At 38.6% G+C, this 23,010-nt stretch overlaps 1 protein-coding gene across 1 annotated transcript in view; it reads left to right on the top strand.

Annotated features, from left to right (window-relative positions):
* The first annotated feature begins 9,635 nt into the window (after positions 1–9,635).
* The window catches only part of LOC140138711 (syntaxin-6-like), a 36,434-nt gene continuing 23,059 nt past the window's right edge, over positions 9,636–23,010 (top strand). The window contains exons 1-3 of the mRNA XM_072160463.1: positions 9,636–9,837; positions 21,012–21,181; positions 22,824–22,981. Of these exons, the coding sequence (XP_072016564.1) occupies positions 9,803–9,837; positions 21,012–21,181; positions 22,824–22,981 (363 nt within the window). The 5' untranslated portion in view covers positions 9,636–9,802. The remainder of the gene's footprint in view (positions 9,838–21,011; positions 21,182–22,823; positions 22,982–23,010) is intronic.

Here is a 23,010-nt window from a genome sequence, read left to right as displayed (position 1 = left end):
TTCAAAAAAAGACAAAAATTTTTTTTGGTCTTTTTAGGAAAAAAATCCATATCTTCAATACGAAAGGTCAAAATTTTCAATTGATCGTCGGCTTTTCACACCACCTATACATACACTTCAAGTATAAATCATCAGATTTATAAAGTTTACTTCGAGTACTGTTAAATATCAAAAATGTCAATTTTTAATGATTTTCCATAAAATATGTATTACATTGCGAATTTCAAAAAATCTGCATTATTTGATATCAGAAAGACATTCTTCGTATTCAGAATGCAATTCGATATGTCTGATGTAAATGTCCCACAATAGATACTGTCCAAACGTTCATACCCCATCCCTTAACGTATAGGTCAGCATGATTAGTACAATATATAGCATGTTGCATGCTAGGCTATGCCATGCATAGTAGATATTTGGTCTTTTTTCACCTTTGTGTGATCTATTATAAGCTATTATAATCCTTCTCATAGCTTATATTCAACAAACAAAACGAAACGATAACAATAATAAATGTGTAGTTTTATAATAGACCTAGGCCCCACACCTTCTCAGACCCATCCACACAATAAATAAATAAATAAATAAATAAATAAATAAATAAATAAATAAATAAATAAATAAATAAATAAATAAATAAATATATAAATAAATAAATAAATACACAACGATTGTATTTATATAAGCTGGGCCTATTCTAAAAACTTTAGTTCATCTTCACATTTTTAAAATAACGTATAATCATCGAGATAAATCATGTATGTACGTCATCCACCAGTGGAGCTCCTGCGCCCCTCCGCAGAACTTCCGGTAGTGGATGTTCTGCGCTCGGTGGCGCAGAGAATCCACTGTCGGAGTTGCTGCGCTCGGAAGTAAAATAATAGATTTTCGTATTATAATAACGGTGGATCATTGCTGCGCTCGGGCGCAGAACATCCACTGTCGGAGTTGATGCGCCCGGGCGCAGTCCCTTATATGTAACGGTGGATCATTGCTGCGCTCGGGCGCAGACAATCCACTGTCGGAGTTGCTGCGCTCGGGAAGTAAAATAATAGATTTTCGTATTATAATAACGGTGGATCATTTCTGCGCTCGGGCGCAGAACATCCACTGTCGGAGTTGATGCGCCCGGGCGCAGTCCCTTATATGTAACGGTGGATCATTGCTGCGCTCGGGCGCAGACAATCCACTGTCGGAGTTGCTGCGCTCGGAAGTAAAATAATAGATTTTCGTATTATAATAACGGTGGATCATTTCTGCGCTCGGGCGCAGAACATCCACGGTCGGAGTTCATGCGCCCGGGCGCAGTCCCTTATATGTAACGGTGGATCATTGTTGCGCTCGGGCGCAGAACATCCACTGTTGGAGTAACTGCGCTCGGAAGCAATATAATACATAGGCCTATATTAATAAATATACATGCGTATAATAACTAGTATTAAGTGAATTGCTATTAGTATAACCGAAACATCCACTATCGGAGTTGATGCGCTCGGAAGTAAAATAATAGATTTTCGTATTATAATAACGGTGGATCATTGCTGCGCTCGGGCGCAGAACATCCACTGTCGGAGTTGATGCGCCCGGGCGCAGTCCCTTATATGTAACGGTGGATCATTGCTGCGCTCGGGCGCAGACAATCCACTGTCGGAGTTGCTGCGCTCGGAAGTAAAATAATAGATTTTCGTATTATAATAACGGTGGATCATTTCTGCGCTCGGGCGCAGAACATCCACTGTCGGAGTTGATGCGCCCGGGCGCAGTCCCTTATATGTAACGGTGGATCATTGCTGCGCTCGGGCGCAGACAATCCACTGTCGGAGTTGCTGCGCTCGGAAGTAAAATAATAGATTTTCGTATTATAATAACGGTGGATCATTTCTGCGCTCGGGCGCAGAACATCCACGGTCGGAGTTCATGCGCCCGGGCGCAGTCCCTTATATGTAACGGTGGATCATTGCTGCGCTCGGGCGCAGAACATCCACTGTTGGAGTAACTGCGCTCGGAAGCAATATAATACATAGGCCTATATTAATAAATATACATGCGTATAATAACTAGTATTAAGTGAATTGCTATTAGTATAACCGAAACATCCACTATCGGAGTTGATGCGCTCGGAAGTAAAATAATAGATTTTCTTATTAGGCCTATATTAATAAATATACATGCGTATAATAAAAATAAATTATTTTCTTATTTTATTAATAAAATACAATATGCATGCGTATAATAACTAATATTTTCTTATTATATTAATAAAAAATAATCAAAATAATAGATTTTCGTATTATAATAACGGTGGATCATTGCTGCGCTCGGGCGCAGAACATCCACTGTTGGAGTTGATGCGCTCGGAAGCAATATAATACATTTTCTTATTATAATACTGGTGGATCATTTCTGCGCTCGGGGCGCAGAACATCCACGGTCGGAGTTGATGCGCTCGGAAGCAAAATAATACATTTTCTTATTAGGTCTATATTAGTATAACCGAATTGACAGCAAATAATATATTTTCTTATTATAATAACGGTGGATCATGCGCTCGGGCGCAGAACATCAACTATCGGAGTTGATGCGCCCGGGCGCAGTCCCTTATATGTAACGGTGGATCATTTCTGCGCTCGGGGGGCGCAGAACATCCACTGTCGGAGTAACTGCGCTCGGAAGTAAAATAATAGATTTTCTTATTAGTCCTATATTAATAAATATACATGCGTATAATAAAAATAAATTGTTTTCTTATTTTATTAATAAAATTATTTTCTGTTTTCTTTCATCTACATTCTTTTCTTCTTTTGTCTTTTTTTTTTCTTTCCTTTTTTCCCGTTCACGTTTCCTTGTCGGTACTTTTCATGTAACCGCAAATGCTATTTCAGATAATTCCTATTCAAATATAATTCTGATTGACACATGACCACTTGCAATTCGGCCTTTGTTAGTCAACAGATAAGTAGGTGTAATCCATTGGATTCCCAAACAAGCGGAGGGGGTCAAAAAATTAGCATAAGCGAAGATCAATGTCAATTTTAAATCCATGGCAGAGGATAATTATGCGCCGTCATTTTGTGGTTAGAGATTAAAGGAACCGATAAACGTGGTTTCATGTCGCCGGCATCTAGGCTACACCAAGGCCTACGATATATAGACGAAACATAAACGCTATTTTCTTATTATGTTAATAAAATATAATATGCATGCGTATAATCATGGAATAAGTATATAGAGCACGTAGTGCGATGGAATTGAAACTCCGTTCGTCGACGTGAGGCCAGGCGTTCGTCACGCTTGCAACATGTGGACGTAGATGGCAGCAGCATTTTTCTTTAATTAGCATATTCGTGACGTCATGTTAAAGTAAGTCTCCACAGCACTACGCATATTTTTTTACGTAGCTTTTAGTACTATCGTGGTGGCAGCAGCATTTTTCTTTACTTTTCCAAAATGGCCCCGCCCGGGAGACGCCATTGGACGCCATGTTAGTGAAGGGTAATACACAGGGAAAGCCGACGCTGTCGCCACCTTTTTGTATTGCGCTAGCATATGAGTTGCAACGGCCTGGTATAATAACTAAACTCAAGAAGTTTATTGCTATTAGTATAACCGAATTGACAGCAAAATAATAGATTTTCTTATTATAATAACGGTGGATCATTGATGCGCTCGGGCGCAGAACATCCACTGTCGGAGTTGCCATGCGCCCGGGCGCAGTCCCTTATATGTAACAGTGTATCATTGCTGCGCTCGGGCGCAGAACATCCACTGTTGGAGTAACTGCGCTCGGAAAAAAAAAAAAAGAGTCTAGAGTCTAATATAATATAATATAATATGGTTTTTTTTTCTCATTTTACATTTATTTTCTTTCATCTTCATTCTTTTCTTCTTCTTGTCTTTTTTTTCTTTCCTTTTTTTCCGTTCACGTTTCCTTGTCGGTACTTTTCATGTAACCGCAATTGCTATCTCAGATAATTCCTATTCAAATATAATTCTGATTGACACATGACCACTTGCAATTCGGCATTTGTTAGTCAACAGATAAGTAGGTGTAATCCATTGGATTCCCAAACAAGCGGAGGGGGTCCAAAAATTAGCATAACCGAAGATCAATGTCAAATTTAAATCCATGGCACACAAAACATTCAGAACAATACAGAACAATATCAATGAGGATAATTATGCGCCGTCATTTTGTGGTTATAGATTAAAGGAACCGATAAACGTGGTTTCATGTCGCCGGTATCTAGGCTACACCAAGGCCTATGATATATACACGAATAAGGAAATCACAAACGCAAACTCGGAATCAACTTAAATTTTCGGAATAACCTACTTTCGTGGATATCTATTGAAAAAATTCATAAAAAGAGGAGGCTAGGATCAAGAAATCCTCCTTTAATTGTTTTTGTGACATAATTGTGCATTCTACATTTAATTGTGTTTTATTCCTTTTTTGTATATAATTATGTATGTTGTTGTTTTGAACGCATCGCTCGTTAAATAAATAAATAATAAAATAAATAAATAAATACATATTTAATTAATTAATTAATTAATTAATTAATTAATTAATTAATTAATGTTTACATGACGTTTGTCCGCTTGTTTCTTTTGCCATTTAGTTTAAATAACATGGATACGGCCAGAATAAGACTTCCGTATTGCAATAAACTTAGAACCTGGCGATATGCAATTCAAACAATTTATCGGCGTTATTAGCGTTTACTAATATATTAATATTTGTTCCTATAAAAAAAATGATACAAATGAAATGTTATACACGGTATCACTATCAATTTTCATATAAGTAATTTAAAGGAATGTGGCCCGATATATTTGGAAAATGTTTTGGTGATATATGTGGAAATACATTGATTTTGAACGCATAATTTCAATAAAGAGTAAAATAGGATCTCTCGTTTGATCATGTTGATATCAAAATCTCATCAAGTTTGAGGTGAGTTGGGGGTATGACATATTGATCGGGTTACACACCTTAAACACAAAACACCAATGTCATTTAACATAATAACAATATTAATAAAATGTATAGGTTACAAAAAATAAAAAATGAACCAATCAAAACATTTTTTTTAATTCTTATTTGTATCTTTTATCATTGTTTCCTCATTCTTCATTCATTCTTTTCCTTCATCTGTCGAATAAGTATCTATTTTTTTTCTAGTACCGTAATAGTGTATACTCAATGCTATCTTTATTGCTTTATTGTTTGTTTTTGTTTTTTAATTTATTTTCTGTTTTCTTTCTTCTTCATTCTCTCTTCTCTTCTCTTCTCTTCTCTTCTCTTCTCTTCTTCTTCTTCTCTTCTCTTCTCTTCTCTTCTCTTCTCTCTCTTCTCTCTTCTCTCTCTTCTCTTCTCTTCTCTTCTTCTCTTCTCTTCTCTTCTTCTTTCTCTTCTCTTCTTCTCTTCTCTTCTCTTTCTTCTCTTCTCTTCTCTTCTCTTCTCTTCTCTTCTCTTCTCTTCTCTTCTCTTCTCTTCTCTTCTCTTCTCTTCTCTTCTCTTCTCTTCTCTTCTCTTCTCTTCTCTTCCTCTTCTCTTCTCTTCTCTTCTCTTCTCTCTTCTCTTCTCTTCTCTTCTCTTCTCTTCTCTTCTCTTCTCTTCTCTTCTCTTCTCTTCTCTTCTCTTCTCTTCTCTTCTCTTCTCTCTCTTCTCTTCTCTTCTTCTCTTCTCTTCTCTTTCTTCTCTTCTCTTCTCTTCTCTTCTCTTCTCTTCTCTTCTCTTCTCTTCTCTTCTTCTTCTTCTTCTCTCTCTTCTCTTCTCTTCTCTTCTTCTCTTTCTTCTCTTCTTCTCTTCTTCTCTTCTTCTCTTCTTCTCTTCTTCTCTTCTCTTCTTCTCTTCTCTTCTCTCTCTTCTCTTCTCTTCTCTTCTCTTCTTCTCTCTTCTCTTCTCTCTTCTCTTCTCTTCTCTCTTCTCTTCTCTTCTCTTCTCTTCTCTCTTCTCTTCTCTCTCTTCTTCTCTTCTCTTCTCTTCTCTTCTCTTCTCTTTCTTCTCTTCTCTTCTCTTCTTTCCTTCTCTTGTCTCTTCTTTTCTTCTCTTCTCGCAAATTCTCTTCTCTTCTCTTCTCTACATTTCTTCTCTTCTCTTCTCTCTCTTCTCTCTCTTCTCAAAATGATCCTCTGATATTCTTCTATTCTTCTCTTCTCTTCTCTTCTCTTCTCTTCTCGAGCGCAGTTCTTCTTCTCTTCTTTCTCTTCTCTTCTCTTCTCTTCTCTTCTCTTCTTCTCTTCTCTTGAAAGGTCCGTCTTCTCCTCGTCTCTTCAGGGTTTCTCTTCTTTTTTTGTTCACGTTTCCTTGTCGGTACTTTTCATGTAACCGCAAATTGAAAGTTCCCAATACATTTGGCAGTGGATTCTCTGCGCTCGAGCGCAAAAATGATCCACTGATATTATAATATTAAGAAAATATGTAATTTTGTTTCCGAGCGCAGTTATTTTGGTTATTTCCAAAAAAAAAAAAAAAATAGCCGACCCTACTTGAAAGGTCCGTCCGCCCGTAGAACAGGGTTTCTTTTTTTTTTTCGCCGCGGCCTTATCGGTTCCTTTTATCTATTAACCACAAAATGACACCCAGGCTACTTATCTGGTGACTAACAAAGGCCGAATTGCAAGTGGTCATGTGTCAATCAGAATTATATTTGAATAGGAATTATTTGCGGTTACATGAGAAGTACCGACAAGGAAACGTGAACGAAAAAAAAGATGAAGAAAAAAGAATGAAGAAGAAAGAAAACAGTAAAGAAATGAAACTTGTAAGACCTATAGACCTAATAGTAATAAACTTCTCCGTAGCGCTAATATAAATAATTTATTTAGCTTCCGAGCGCATCAACTCCGACAGTGGATTCTTTGCGCTCGAACGCAGCAATGATCCACCGTTATTTTAACAAGAAAATACATTATTTTGCTTCCGAGCGCAGTTACTCCAACAGTGGATGTTCTGCGCCCGACACCTTTGTTCCATAACCATTAGGGTATAGGACATTTTTTGTTTTTGATATAGCCCCCGAATGAAATGTATTTAATTATGTTTGTACTCACTCAGGTAGCATGTGTGTGAATTTTACATCCGAACTAGAGGCTATTATTTTTTATGGGCATTTTAGTGTCTAAAATGGCCCAAAATGAGGTTTTTCAATATTGCCGTCCATTTCTAATCGTCACCTCCATAGGCTTTACATGTAAAATAAAAAGGCTCGTAAAAAAATAATAGCCTCTAGTTCGGATGCAAAATTCACACTAAATGCTTTTTGAGTGATTACAAAGATAATTAAATACTTTTCATTCGGGGGCTATGTGGAATTATTTTTTATGTATTCCTTGTACAATGACATTTCACAATAAAATGTCCATTGGAAACAAAGGTGCCGAGCGCAGCAATGATCCACTGTTACATATAAGGACTGCGCCCGGGCGCATCAACTCCGACAGTGGATATTCTGCGCCCGAGCGCAGCAATGATCCACCGTTATTATAATAAGAAAATCTATTATTTTGCTGTCAATTCGGTTATACTAATAGCAATAAACTTCTCGGAGTTTAGTTATTATACGCATGCATATTATTTTTTATTAATATAATAAGAAAATATTAGTTATTATACGCATGCATGTTGTATTTTATTAATAAAATAAGAAAATAATTTATTTGACTTCCGAGCGCAGAAGCTCCGACAGTGGATTTTCTGCGCCCGAGCGCAGCAATGATCCGCCATAATTTCAATAAGAAAATGCATTATTTTGCTGTCAATTTGGAGTTATAGTTATTATACGCATGCCTATTATAAAAGGCCTAATACTAGTTATCATACGCATGCATATTTATTAATATAGGCCTAATAAGAAAATGTATTATTTTGCTTCCGAGCGCATCAACTCCGACAGTGGATTCTCTGCGCCCCGAGCGCAGCAATGATCCACCGTTATTATAATAAGAAAATCTATTATTTTGCTGCCAATTCGGTTATACTAATAACAATAAACTTCTCGGAGTTTAGTTATTATACGCATGCATAATTATATTTTATTAATAAAATAAGAAAATAATTTATTTGACTTCCGAGCGCAGAAGCTCCGACAGTAGATTTTCTGCGCCCGAGCGCAGCAATGATCCGCCGTAATTTCAATAAGAAAATTTATTATGTTGCTTTCAATTTGGAGTTATAATAGGCCTAATACTAGTTATTATACGCATGTATATTTATTAATATAGGCCTAATAAGAAAATGCATTATTTTGCTTCCGAGCGCATCAACTCCGACTGTGGATGTTCTGCGCCCCCGAGCGCAGAAATGATTCACCAGTATTATAATAAGAAAATGTATTATATTGCTTCCGAGCGCAGTTACTCCAACAGTGGATGTTCTGCGCCCGAGCGCAGCAATGATCCACCGTTATTATAATACGAAAATCTATTATTTTACTTCCGAGCGCAGCAACTCCGACAGTGGATTCTCTGCGCCCGAGCGCAGCAATGATCCACCGTTACATATAAGGGACTGCGCCCGGGCGCATGAACTCCGATAGTGGATGTTCTGCGCCCGAGCGCAGAAATGATCCACCGTTATTATAATAAGAAAATCTATTATTTTGCTTCCGAGCGCAGTTACTCCAACAGTGGATGTTCTGCGCCCGAGCGCAGCAATGATCCACCGTTACCTATAAGGGACTGCGCCGGGGCGCATCAACTCCGATAGTGGATTCTCTGCGCCCCCGAGCGCAGAAATGATCCACCGTTACATATAAGGGACTGCGCCCGGGCGCATGAACTCCGATAGTGGATGTTCTGCGCCCGAGCGCAGAAATGATCCACCGTTATTATAATAAGAAAATCTATTATTTTGCTTCCGAGCGCAGTTACTCCAACAGTGGATGTTCTGCGCCCGAGCGCAGCAATGATCCACCGTTACCTATAAGGGACTGCGCCCGAGCGCAGCAACTCCGACAGTGGATTCTCTGCGCCCCCGAGCGCAGAACATCCACTACCGGAAGTTCTGCGGAGGGGCGCAGGAGCTCCACTGGTGGATGACGTACATAACTCGATAAATTTTATCTCGATGGTATAGTATAGGCCTAATGTTTCAACAGTGGGGTTTCAACACAACAATAATACCTGAGACCATAATAATACTCAATAATACCAGAATAATACTCAATACTTCAATACTTCAATCATTCAATCGATGCGGATGGTCGTATAAATACTATCTCAGCGCATCTAATTATTATATCTTTCGTCCCCATTGCACTAAATGGATTGATTCAAAAAAAGGTTTTAATGGTACCCACAACGTTCTATGGCTTTTTATAAAAATATCGCGGGAAAAGACCAAAATTGAAAAGAAATAGGGTTTCAAATTGAACTTTGGAAGCTTTTGGAATTTGAATCACGTTGGGTCTATAAGGCTGTGCTAACACTTTTCTTTGATGACTTTGACCACAATTTTTTATTTTTTCAAATATCTAAAAAATACAAAAATCTATTAAGCTAATTGAACATCTCGATGATTCAATCATTCAATCAACTATCATCATTTTTAAGGATTTTCAGAATGCACAACTAGAATCTGCTAGCCGGTTTTTAATTTTAGACAACTGGCAACACAGGTGTTTCCCAAATCTTGATATGTTGTGTATGTATTGTCAAAGTACAACAAATAATTTATTGTCATCTGGAAGTAAAACACGGCCATGGATTAACAGCGTATCAAAAACCAAAAGTATTAGCATTTTACTTGTTTTTATATATATACTTTGGTACTACGACACAGGAAGAGTGAATCACAATGTCTCTTGAAGACCCATTTTTCGTCGTAAAAGAGTGAGTATTTTTATGTGGTAGTGGAATTCAACAGTCTTGACCTTGTTTGTAGTACAATGATACAATGGCAAATGCATGAATGACAACATTTTGTATTGTTAGGTATTATCTAATATAATGTTGTAACAGTGTTTATCATGGTGAAATGTTTATCCGAAAGGTAGCATAGTTAGGCACTTCACCGCAGAATCAGATGCATATATAAAGTTATTGAAACAAGAACTGTCAGATATCAGATAACTCCTTCGTTCTGTCCTAGACTAGTAATAGTCTAGGACAGAACTGTTTATGTTGATCTCGTACAGATCGGACGTACTTTTGGTCCGCTCTGGCAAAAACCACTTGTTTTCCCTTTTAGTTTTCCATATGCCTATCCAATCAGTCAATTACCATCACTGGTAAACTTGCTTTGGTAACTACGGACTACTGACCCAAGTTTGGATCTTTGGAGCATCAAATTTGTGCTTTTTTGGACTTGTTTCTACCACCAAGTGCAGCAGCTGTAATCATACTGCCGAATTCGGAACCCTTTTTCCCGCGGCTCTCAGCCTGCCCATTGTTCTACATTGTTTCCATAGCCTTCTTTACCCAGCACCAGATGATGAACTGTATGTATGAAACTTTATTTTGTTATATCAACTAATGCCACCATGATGCCATTGCATAGTACGCTGACATTCTACATATTATTTTTATGCGTTCTGAGAGTAACTTCTCTTAGTGATGTCTACACCAGTACCTCTCAGCCACGCCCACCTTCTGATTGTCTCAATACCCCACCATCACCCAACTTTGTTACATATTGGATTGAAGTGATGGGTCTAAAATTTGATGACCCTTCATCTACACTTTCTTCAGTGATCATCGAGGATAAGAACTGTACTCCGTGCATATACTGTACTTTTAAGCTCCAACCCCTGAAACCAACATTCAAACGCAAAAGCAACTCCACTCGCTTTTTGATGTTATTGATACTTGCGGGGGATACCGAAGTCAACCCAGGTCCTCGTCCCATAAAGTACCCGTGTCTGGTATGCAAAAACCGGCTAAATGGGGCCAGCATTGCCTCCAATGCGAAGAGTGTGAGGGCTGGTTTCACACAGACTGCATGGGTATGCCATTGGATACATATCAGTCCTATGCCCAGAGCAGTGTCACTTGGTTTTGCTCTGATTGTGGCCAGCCAAATAATAGCAACTTGCCTTCCATTTTCGATATTTCGCCCAATCTCCTATCCAACTCCTTCAGCCAGCTTGAGGACACTTTGCTAACTGATGAAGAAATAGGTGAACCTATCGCTGCATCATCACCGACAGGAACCAACAATCCTAGTCGGAGGGTTCCTCCAGTTCAGCGCAGTCACAAACTGAAAGCTGTCGTTGTTAATTGTGATGGTTTGTACAACAAAATTCCACTGCTTGAAACAATCATCCAGGAACAGAAACCTGACATAATTGTCGGGACTGAGTCCCACCTGAAAAGTCATATGTTTACGGCCGAAATTACCCCTCCTGGCTTTACAACCTACAGGAAAGACCGGCTCACTAGTAGAAAAGGTGGAATCTTTATCATGACCCGTGATAGCCTCATTGCTACTGAATGTAATGTAACTGTTACCGATGCCGAACTCATGTTTATTGAAATCCATATTCAGGGTCACAAGCCTTTAATTATTGGCTCCTTTTATCGACCCCAAGTCTGCTCCATCCAACCTGAACCAACTTGCTGACAGCATCGGAGAGATCCATCAGAAATATAAAAATGCTGTCCTGGTAATTGCGGGAGATTTCAACTTAGCCGACATAGATTGGCCTGAGAGAGTGGTCAAGCCGTATGCAAATGAGTCATCAAAATGTGCTTTATTGCTTGACATTTGTAATGACAATTTTCTGGACCAGATGAACCACGAACCTACAAGAATATCAGGTGCAACTAAAAACATTCTTGATTTGGTTTTGACTTCACACCCAAATTTCATTGAAAACTGCAAAGTGAGTGGCGGTTTAAGTGACCACCTTATGGTATGCTTTTCTCTAAATTTCAAGCCTAAGATCAGCAAGAAACAGCCCAGGAAGATTTTCATGTATGGCAGAGGTGACATGACCAGTCTACGTTCTGATTTGAATGCTTTTCAGAGTTCATTCTTTTCTGCCAACCGTGATCAGCAAACCGTCCAAGAAGACTGGGACTTGTTTAAATCGAATGTCACTGGTTTAATGGATAGACACATACCATCTAAAATGTCTAGACCCAACTCATCAAAACCTTGGATAACTAGAGACATAAGGCGGCAATCTAAGAAGAAGCAGAAACTGTATAACAAAGCTAAAACCACCGGTAAAGCTTCAGACTGGTCTGAATTCCACCAATACCAGAAACAGCTGCAGAAGAGTTGTAGGAAAAACTACTGGGAATTCCAGAACAGCATGTTCAGTGACCCTGATGATAAGTCGCATAAGTCTTTCTGGAAATTCATTAACTCCAAAAAACAAGAACCTGCTAATATTACATCTTTAAAAGCTGGAAATAGGGTCATCTTTGACAGTAAGAGCAAAGCATCGGCTTTCAACACGCAGTTCAGTTCTGTATTCACCAGTGAAGACACCACCAACATTCCCGACCTTGGCGAATCATCTCTTCCTACGATGAAGCACATTACTGTTACTTGTGATGGAGTAGTAAAACTTCTGACATCTCTCAATGTTACGAAAGCTACTGGGCCTGACACCCTTCCAGCCAGACTGTTGAAAGAATTTGCCACAGAAATTGCACCCATTCTCACCTATATCTTCCAAAAGTCCCTGGACACCGGCTTTGTTCCATCTGACTGGCGAGTTGCTAATATTTCACCGATCTTCAAGAAGGGAGACAGAAGCACACCGTCAAATTACCGGCCAGTGTCCATCACATCTATTTGCTGCAAACTCCTAGAGCACATTATTTTTAGTAACATCATGGACCACTACAATAAGCACAACATTCTTACCGAAGTCCAGCACGGTTTTCGTTCAGGCCGCTCTTGCGAGACACAGTTGATACTTACAGCCGAAGACCTAGCCAGATCCATTGATGACCGTGAGCAGGTAGACGCAATAGTCTTAGATTTCTCCAAGGCCTTCGACAGAGTGCCCCACCAAAGGCTTCTGCGGAAACTCCAACATTATGGCATAAGAGGACCCTACTCCAGTGGACAGATCACTTCCTGACTCAACGCCAGCAACGAGTAGTCATCGACGGCCAAGCCTCTGGCTGGGAACGTGTTACATCAGGAGTTCCCCAGGGACGGTGCTAGGTCCCCTCCTCTTTCTCACATTTATCAACGACATTCCTAATGGCATCACATCAAAGTTGAGACTGTTTGCCGATGATTGCCTTCTGTATCAGTCAATTTCCTCCATCGATGACAGCACCAAACTGCAACAGGATCTGAACCGCCTCCATCAATGGTCAGCTAACTGGCAAATGCAGTTTAATACAGATAAATGCCACCTGATAAGGTTTACACGCAGACAGAAGGTTATTGATGCCCACTACCATCTTGGAGGCAGCCAACTCTCCTCTGTCAACGAATATCCCTATCTTGGTCTATCATTTTCCACCGATATGAACTGGCAGAAACACATTGGTAAAATCACCACCAAAGCCAACAGGATGTTAGGCCTCTTGCGGCGAAACCTAAGGAGCTGTCCTGTGAGGATCCGTGAGCAGGCATACATCAGTCTTGTCAGACCCCATTTGGAATACTGCAGCACAATCTGGAGCCCTCACAGTAAAAAAGATATCACCAAAGTGGAAAGCATCCAACGCCAAGCTGCCAGGTTAGTCCTGCAAAGATACCAGCGTAGAGACAGCGTGACCTCCATGTTACAAGAACTTCAGTGGAAATCCCTGGAATGGAGGAGACATGCTGCCAGCTTGGCCATGCTGTACAAAATTCAACACAACATGGTTGCCATCAATGCATCCGACTACCTCGCACCAATGATCACCAGCAGCACCAGAAACTACCACCCAAGCAAGCTAAAGAAAATCACCAGCCGCACATCAGCTCTATGGGAACTCATTCTTCCCGAGGACAGTTTGCCTATGGAACTCCCTCCCAGTTGTGGTACTAACTGCACCAACCCTGGAAGTCTTCAGGGAGGAGTTTCATCCAGCCTGTAATCATGCTGCTTGGTTTTACCGCACTTCATCCAGTTCATCGCACCATTTGAGTTTTCCAGTTGTCTTCAACTCCAGCACCCTCAATTTTCAAGTTTTTTTGTTGGCTGCACCTGTATGTCTAGTCTGCACGTGATCAACATTTCTGCACCCTTGGCATGACGTCCGGAAAGGATCCTGCTGAGTATCGACGTAAACGTAAACGTAGTAGAACCATTCGTGACTGGAATAGACTTTCCCTTGTTTCCACCATGCAACCAACCTTGGAGAAATTTAAAGCATCCTTGCTCGTCTGCACCCCGCGGCATCATGGAAAAAAAAAAAAGGCAAAATGTTCTGCTGCCGTGTATCCGAATGAAGATGAAGATGAAGAACTTCAAGAAGAGACATGATGGTTAAAGCCATAACGTTAACATGTGATTTTGTTCAGCAACGCCCTCAATTTTTTTTGAATTTCTACTTTTTAAGTTTTTGCACCATTGTAATGGCCATTGGTGTACATAAATGTCCTAAGCCTGAAGTGCTTTTTTACAGTAAAATTTAACAACAAAAAACGGGTAAACAGGTATCTCTGGTTTTATTATGAGGACTGAGCTCACTGATCGAGTACTGAATAAACACATCGCATCATTTCGCATGTGTGTATCATTGAATCAGTGACATAAAGTCTGAAAAAAACCAAGTGGAAGCCAGTGGCCATATTTAGCCCTATACCTGGTCCCATGTACCCATACCTAGTGTATGGGTACATGGTATAACCAGGCATTCAAACAGCCACGGAGAGAGCTGTCAAAGAGTGTATATTTCAAAACACGATATCTGCACCAGTTATGAGAATTCCCACACACCTACCACCTTCAAAATGCACTAAAACCCTTATTCCATATCTGAAAAATATGATCCCCAACTTGTACTCACTTTGTTGAAGAAAGTTTAAATATCCACAGTTAAATTTCAGCTGTATATGTTCAATGTATATGCTCCAAAACATAACCCCTAATCATGATTTCCAATTATTACACCTCAATACAGCCCAAGGCAGTGCAAGCAATAAAAGAGCACAGTAATCCATAGCACCAAATGTGTGCAGAAAGGCATGAAATGGCAACCCTTTCTAAATTGCCAACATGTTAACTCCTCATTGGTTAATGCTTGCATGCTTGAGTGGAGGGTATTTCAAGACATAGCATGCCATGCATGTGCAATGATGTGTGCAATATTGCATCATTATCTGGAACATGTGTGCATATTATCATCATTATTGAGGCATAGTTCTAAGTTCTTATTCTCTGCACTAGATGGTATTGAAGAATAGGTCAGCCAGTGCAAGGAATGAGATGGAAAAAAACATCCTATTCTGCATTTGGGAAGAAGGCATCTCCCAATGAGTGTGGTTGGGAGTTGACATGGCAATTGGGAGCCTTGGTCAAGCACATTGTCATAGAGGTCAGAGCATGCTATGATAACATCTCTGATCAATTCATGAAAGTTGGAGATTTAGGAAGCTGCTGGTGGGAATATTGACATGGAATTATCATTTTGAAGGAACATAAATGTTGAAAATGGGTTCTATCAATTTTTCACCATGTGGTGGTCAAGTTTGGACAAAACAAGAAATGGTAAGTGAAACATATTTGGGAGAAAATTACAGCTGTACATTGAAGGTGGCATGTTGTGGTAGTCCATTGGGAATGTTAGTTAGTATGATCTTCCGCGTATAATTTAGCCCCTGGTTCATTGAAAATAGCCCCTGCTCCCTGTAAAACCTAGACCCTCCCTCGGGTCCATGGAAAACGACTGGTAATGTAGATTATTTACCGTACATAATTAAAAATCAACCCAATACATGGACCCTCCCAGTCTGTAAGCAATTTGCCTTCCAGCTCCCAGCATTTTGTGGGAGTTCACTTTTGTGGGAGTTCACCGATCCTGGGTCAGGTGCACTTTCTACATACCACGTCCGTGTTCTCACTACATTATTCGTCGAACAACTGAATACATGCACAACGTGTGGACCAATATATTTTTGTAAACATTTTAGGCCTATAACAAAATGTATATTTTCGTACAATTGTACAACTATCGTTTCTACCCTATGACCTAAGCTATAAAAGTTACCTGTTATCAAAGTGTCCGCAAAAAACTGGTCATCGCAAGTATCTTTGATGCTGAAAACTAACGATATTCACGCAGGGACAGGCCGAAAACCTTACCTCGATCGTAAAATCCAGCCCATGCATGTCATAAATAATTCATTATTCCATTGTGTAAATGTCACTGATTGTGTCCATGTATTGTTATTGCACCTGCGATAGCAGAAGTCATGCTGAATTTATACTCGATCGCTGGATCACCACGTGAATTCGCCTCTTTAAAAAAAGAAAACCTCTACAACCAGGTTGTTAAGCATCGAGCACGCTGACTGGCTTAGCAATTATCAAAGTAGTTTTGTAAACCAATCAGGTTAGACGTACTTTACTGGCGGGTCACATTAATTCATACCGTAAAAGGCTGTCGCGTTCATTGATTGGCTTACGATTGCGAAGAATGGTTTTTGCAACCAATCACAAAACAGGTTTTAAATAAATAAGGCGGCCGTCAGAAATTTTGTACACATCCATGATGACGTCATGCCCAGCGCCACGAGGTAGCCGGAGCCTTCGCTTTTCTGCGAAAGCGAGCAAGTGGTATAAAGTCAGTTTCACACCTGTGATTTATGGAGCATATCATAAAATCTCTGAGCACATCCACATCGCATTTGACAGATAAAAATGACATTTGCAATTCTGAGCACAGGGATTCCATGAAATTGAAGATTATGTAAGTTATTCTACAGGATCGGTAATAATTAACAGCTGGTCTGCTGTATTTGAAGTGCATATTGAAGTTTGTAAGCTTGTGACTTCGTAGGTTATGTGCAATAGATATTACAGGAAGCTTAAATTGGCACGCTTTCCTGCAATTTGTCTGTCGCTTGCGAAAGTTATTTGGAGTTCAGGGCACGTCACACCGAGTGTGACATGACCTCGCTGGGCATATCACTACATTGTGTAAGCGACTAAAACAACGATATTGTATCTGACCAATCAACGCAGCTTGGCAGCGCGGGGATATTTGAAGAGGCTTACCTAGCTAAATAATGTCCAAACATTTGCAAACCGCACGCGATAATATACGCAATATGGACAATAGGCCTAAGTCCGAGTCGAGTGGTTGCCTTTTATTATTGCGCGTATCATGGGTCTATCAGACGTGTGCCAGTTGAGCTCAATACCTCTCAGTTGTTGACAAGTGTCCCATCCGATCTTACGTCACATCCCGCGGCATAGCTTTGTGCTACCATATTTGACTTGAAACTGGGGCGGGGCTTTCGTAATTGACATCGGAATCACCGTGCTTCGTTGAACGATTATTTGGAAGGGAGATCTCAAACAGATATTTCGACCAGTCGAGGAATCAGTGCTCAATGGACTTTCGCGTTCATTTATAATACGAGTATATTTCTGCATGGTTGACTGTGTGTGTAATCAGTGGCGTCGATTTGTGGATGAAGAGGAATGGGTTTTTGGCATTGAGGAAAATAAGGGGGATCACAGGACTTTGGGATTTTTTTCATAGGGCATTATGTAATTATTTATTGTTACATTATCCAGAGATGGAACCGAACCGAGACTGGGGGCCAGTCTATGTAAAACCATGTGAACCAGGGACTATTTTTTTTACAAAGTAGCCCCTGGAATCAACTGTATGCATATCGCTATTCGTAGTACATCTTGTTTGTATATCCCATCAGCTGTGTGTAGCTCCGCCAATAATAAAATAATACAATTGGCGAGATTATTCAGACATTGTACATGTAAGTGACTTGACGTGTACCAGTATTTTGCTGTTCATCTTATGTCTTGTTTGTTCATCCCATCAGCTGCGTGAAGCTCCTGATAATCATGATAATAATATAATCGGTGAGCTAATACATGTACACGCATTGTAGGCGCTGGAATGAAGTAGCAATTTTCTTTGTTTTACCTCATTTGTTTGGCTCGAAATTAAAAGGGGATATTGCGATTTATTGGTTGAAAGCAATGTCAAAGCCATAATATCTTATTGACTCGAATAATTTAGGGTAAAAGAGGTTTGTGTATTTACACTGTCTTCTAGGGCAGTAATTTAAATTGTAGCATAAGAAGCATAGAGATTACTAATAAGTAAATGGTGTGGTAGAATGGTTATAGACTATAGACAGTGTTTGTTAGGTCAGACCTGGTAAGAGTTATTGGAATGACTCCACAGTATTTGACACTTCAGTGCGCTTTCACGAAGCTATGGCAAAGTGCAGTGAAGATTTAGAAGACAGTTTCCAAGAGTTAGGATGAACCATGGATGCAAACATGCTATAACTAACAATGTTTCAAAATTTGATATGGGCAGTTACAGAATCGACCCATTTGATATTTCAGGTGTTAAGGGGGTACTACACCCCTGCCCAATTTTGTGCCTATTTTTGCATTTTTCTCAAAAATTATGGCGCATTGGGGACAAGTAAGATATGTATATTATAGGGGCAAGGACTACAACTACTGCACTGGAAATTTTATTTCAGCACAGCCAACAGTTGTGGAGTTACAGTCAAAAATGAGGGAAAACCAATATTTGATCAATAAATCAATAACTACTTGCTTTGTGTTGCTGTATTTTCAGTACAGTAGTTGTAGTCCTTGCCCCTATAATATATCTTACTTGTCACCAATGTGCTATAATTTTTGAGAAAATTGCAAAAATAGGCGCAAAATTGGACAGGGGTGTAGTACCCCCTTAAGTTCATTCAAGATAGGGCTTCACCTCACACTGCCAGGAGTCGTAAGGCATAGACTGCAGGAACTATATTTCTAAAAGTATGTGTAAAGTAATTTTATGTTATGTAGACTGAAGTGAGATATTGATTAAGAGCATTATTAATGTAATAAATAGGAAGCAGTTAACTACTCATCTTGTGGTGTGTAAGTAAAACCATGATTACGTCGATCTTCGTTTTTGACAATAGCTCCCAGACGCATCAACCTATTAGGCAAATAAAAAACAAGTTTGTTTCCTGTGGGGCGCGCATTTCGTTTTGACGGCTTATTTTGCGCATTTGATTTTTTGTTTGCTTAAAAAGGAGAAAAAAAACAAAAAGAAACAGAAAATCGCAAAAAAATAATATAAAACACTACTGGAGAAAACATTTACACATTACATAAACGTGTGTAGTGAAAAACTACTGGAGAAAACATTACACATTTTTTTAAATACCTTTTTTAATTTGCAGATTGAAAGGGGATCATAAAATTATTCTTGAATATGAAGAAATGTGATTTTTTTTTTGTGGGTGTCGGAGAAATCCACTGTATCCACTGGAGAATTCCCATTCCAATTCACATTAAAAAAGTTCATTTCAAGGCATGGATTTAAAAAATAAATATAAATAAAAAACCGCATTTCGCATTTGACTTTTTAGACCTGCAACAGGAGACAAACATGTTGCCTTATCTTCAGATTATTAGATCAATAAGTTAACAATAACAAATGTCCCTTTCTATTTATAGTACAAAAACTATATTAATTAGCAATTTTATATTTTTGATATATTTTTGAAAATGCCACATATCCCGGTATCAATCATTTTGATACACCCTGTATGAGCTTCCATGTAATAGCAGTGTTCAAGGTCATGAGGTCAAAGGTCATTTTGTCAAATTGGCTGAAAATGGAAAAAAAAGTGTTGCACAAGAATATGAATGTAGTGTTTACTACTAGGCCTGGCATTTTTGGGTAATTTTGTGCCCGGGTACCCGGCGCATTTTTCGGGCGGGTAACCGGGTACCCGAAATTGAATTTGAATGCATTTTGATTTCATTAATAGAGTATGACATGAAAACAAAGTATCAATTTTCATATTAAAAACACAAAACAATGTGCAATTTTTTTAATTTTTTTAGGTCAACCATGAATGATCCTAGCATTTTAAATATCGGGCACCTGGGCAGGATATTTCCTGCCCGGGTAATGTAATCTCGGGCGGGTACCCACAAGCCCACCCGAAAATGCCAGCCTTATTTACTACCCATATCTTCGGACGACCGCGTCCGTCCCTATTTGTTTGCCCAAGTTCATATTTTTGGATTTTGAATTTTTGATTGATCCATCAACTTTCCATCTGATTGGTGGATGAACTGATTAATTGATTGATTGATTGATAGGGCTGCACGACATAGGCTTTTTAGTAGTCGACTAATTGCCACCCAAGTAGTCGCGACTATGACTATTGGCGACTATCAAAGGTCAACTACGACTATTGGCGACTATCAAAGGTCAATTTGCTTGAAGTTCAAGCTTCTTTTGTTTTGTTCAGCATACACTTTTAACATGTATACACTAATCCTTTATTTAGTTAAAAGTAAATAATTATAACTAAGTTTCACAAAGATTTTCAAGGTGGTAACAGACAATTTTCAGCACTTTTAGAACCTGTCTTTACTTCAGTTTTGTTGCTTGTTGAACTTTCAGGAATAGTCACTAATTGGTAATCATTAGTCATAGTCGTGACTATCACCAAATTTGTTGCGACTTCAACTATTGGCGACTTTGTCGTGCAGGCCTATTGATAGATCCATCAGGTGATTGATTGATTACTTGATCAGTTGATTGATTGATTGATTGTTCAAATTTATTTATTTTTACAGGGAGGTAGAAAAGGCAGTGAACACATCTGAAGGCCTGTACACATGGTGGGGTGAACTCTTAGAAGATGCAAATAATGTCAGCAAGGAAGTGTATGATTGCTTGCTTGATCAGTTGATTTCTTTCTTTCTTTCTTTCTTTTTACAGGGAGGTAGAAAAGGCAGTGAACACATCTGAAGGCCTGTACACAAGATGGTGTGAACTCTTAGAAGATGCAAATAATGTCAGCAAGGATGTGTATGATTGCTTGCTTGATCAGTTGATTGATTGATTGATTTCTTTCTTTCTTTTTACAGGGAGGTAGAAAAGGCAGTGAACACATCTGAAGGCCTGTACACAAGGTGGTGTGAACTCTTAGAAGATGCAAATAATGTCAGCAAGGAAGAATATGATTGGACTACCAATGAGTTGAGGAATAGCCTCAGAAGTATTGAGTGGGATCTGGAAGACTTGGAAGAGACTATCAATATCCTTTATATATGCATACATTGTATACATATAATTAGACTTCCTGACAGTCTTTGATTTTTTTTCTGTAGGATGACTGACATACTTCTGTGTGTTCTGTGCTACGCACATATACATTGTAGAGAAGTTAATTACAGCCTTATACCCACATTTATTTAACAGGCCATTTCTTATGTATTTCTTTATCCAGAAATCAAAATTTCCCTCCAAATGACCAAATTTCCCGGCAAGGAGATTGCCAAATTTTTCCAGTAGGATATTCATTATTTCATAAAGGTATGGAAATTATTTTGTTTAAAGATGTGAAAAATGTAAGTGTTGTACATTTTTAGAGATTTTACACACTGTTTTCATGAACTTTTCATGTGAAATTTGTAGTATTGCAGTCAAAAACATGTAAAATTGGGCCCTTTGTTCAGAGGGGGGCATTAGTTTGAGGGTTGTTTTCATCACAAAAACTGTGGGGGTGTTTATTTGACGAAATACGGTATTTTTAACTTATAAAATGAGGGGTTAACCATGCCTGTAGGTCAAAAATTAGCAAATTTTGCATTCTTTGTGTGGCCATCGATGACAATGCCTTACATGTACAATGACTTACTGTACAAAAAAAGCAAGCAACGCATCCGGGAACGCATCATTATTTTTTACCACGGCGATCCGTTTTACACAAAAGCAATTTTATTTGATGGAATGCAACTATCACTACATGAGAACTTCTGTATCAAAGATAAAAGTGCCTTCATCCTCAAGTTTCTGGTGTCCGAATTTCAAATTTTTGTATAATTTCCCTAGGGATTACACAGTTAAGTGATTTACTGTGGTCGCAACTTTTGAGTTGAATGAGGCCCTCTATAATAAGTAGGCCTGGCATTTTCGGGTAATTTTGTACCCGGGTACCCGCCCGCAATTTTCGGGCGGGTAACTGGTACCGAAATGCAACAAAAAAAATTTTTTTTTTTTTTTTTTTTTTTTCGGTGAAAATCAAACTTTTTTCTCATGAAAAAAGTCTGGAATAAAAAAAAAAAAAAAAAAAAATCAAGATATTTTGTATTTTATATGAAAATTGATAATTTGTATTCATATCATAGTCTATTAATGATTTCAAAATGTATTGAATTTGAATGCATTTTGAAATCATTAATAGACTATGACATGAATACAAATTATCAATTTCATATTAAAAATACAAAACATCTTAATTTTTTTTTTTTTTTTTTTTAGGTCAACCATGAATGATCCTAGCATTTAGGTCTAGGTCCAGGGACACTACAAAACTAAAAAAAAAAAAAAATGTTTTGTTTTTTTTTTTTTTTTTTAATTTGGGTATCCGGGAGGGTATTTCCTATCGGGTAATGTAATCTCGGCGGTACCCATTTACCCGACCGAAAATGCCAGCCTTAATAATAAGTAATGTGCAATAAGTGTTGACAAAATATTTTGCAAAAATGTTTCAACAGGTGAAATGTTTTCATGACCTTTATATAACCTGACATTTAAATGTTATTTTTGACCAATTGAACATGTAACATTTTTTAACATATGACCGTTTGTTTTTGTATTTTTATTTATCTTGTAAATGTTCTATCTTTGTTTCTTCAAGTATAATATGCTTTTTCCTTAACTGTAATTGTCCTCACGTATTGTAGAAGCTAATCCTAAAAAGTTCAAAATTGATGGCTCTGAATTGGTCACAAGAAAACAGTTTGTGACCGACACCAAACAAAAAGTGAATGAAATGAAGGCACACATGGCTAGTCCCAACACCAAAAACAGAGAAGAAAAGAAAACAAGAACGGTAAGAGACAATTGAAATTGTAGATGGGG

The sequence above is a fragment of the Amphiura filiformis genome, chromosome 18 (genome assembly GCF_039555335.1).
Source record: "Amphiura filiformis chromosome 18, Afil_fr2py, whole genome shotgun sequence".
Taxonomy (NCBI): domain Eukaryota; kingdom Metazoa; phylum Echinodermata; class Ophiuroidea; order Amphilepidida; family Amphiuridae; genus Amphiura; species Amphiura filiformis.
This window is presented reverse-complemented; position numbering and strand designations above follow the sequence as displayed.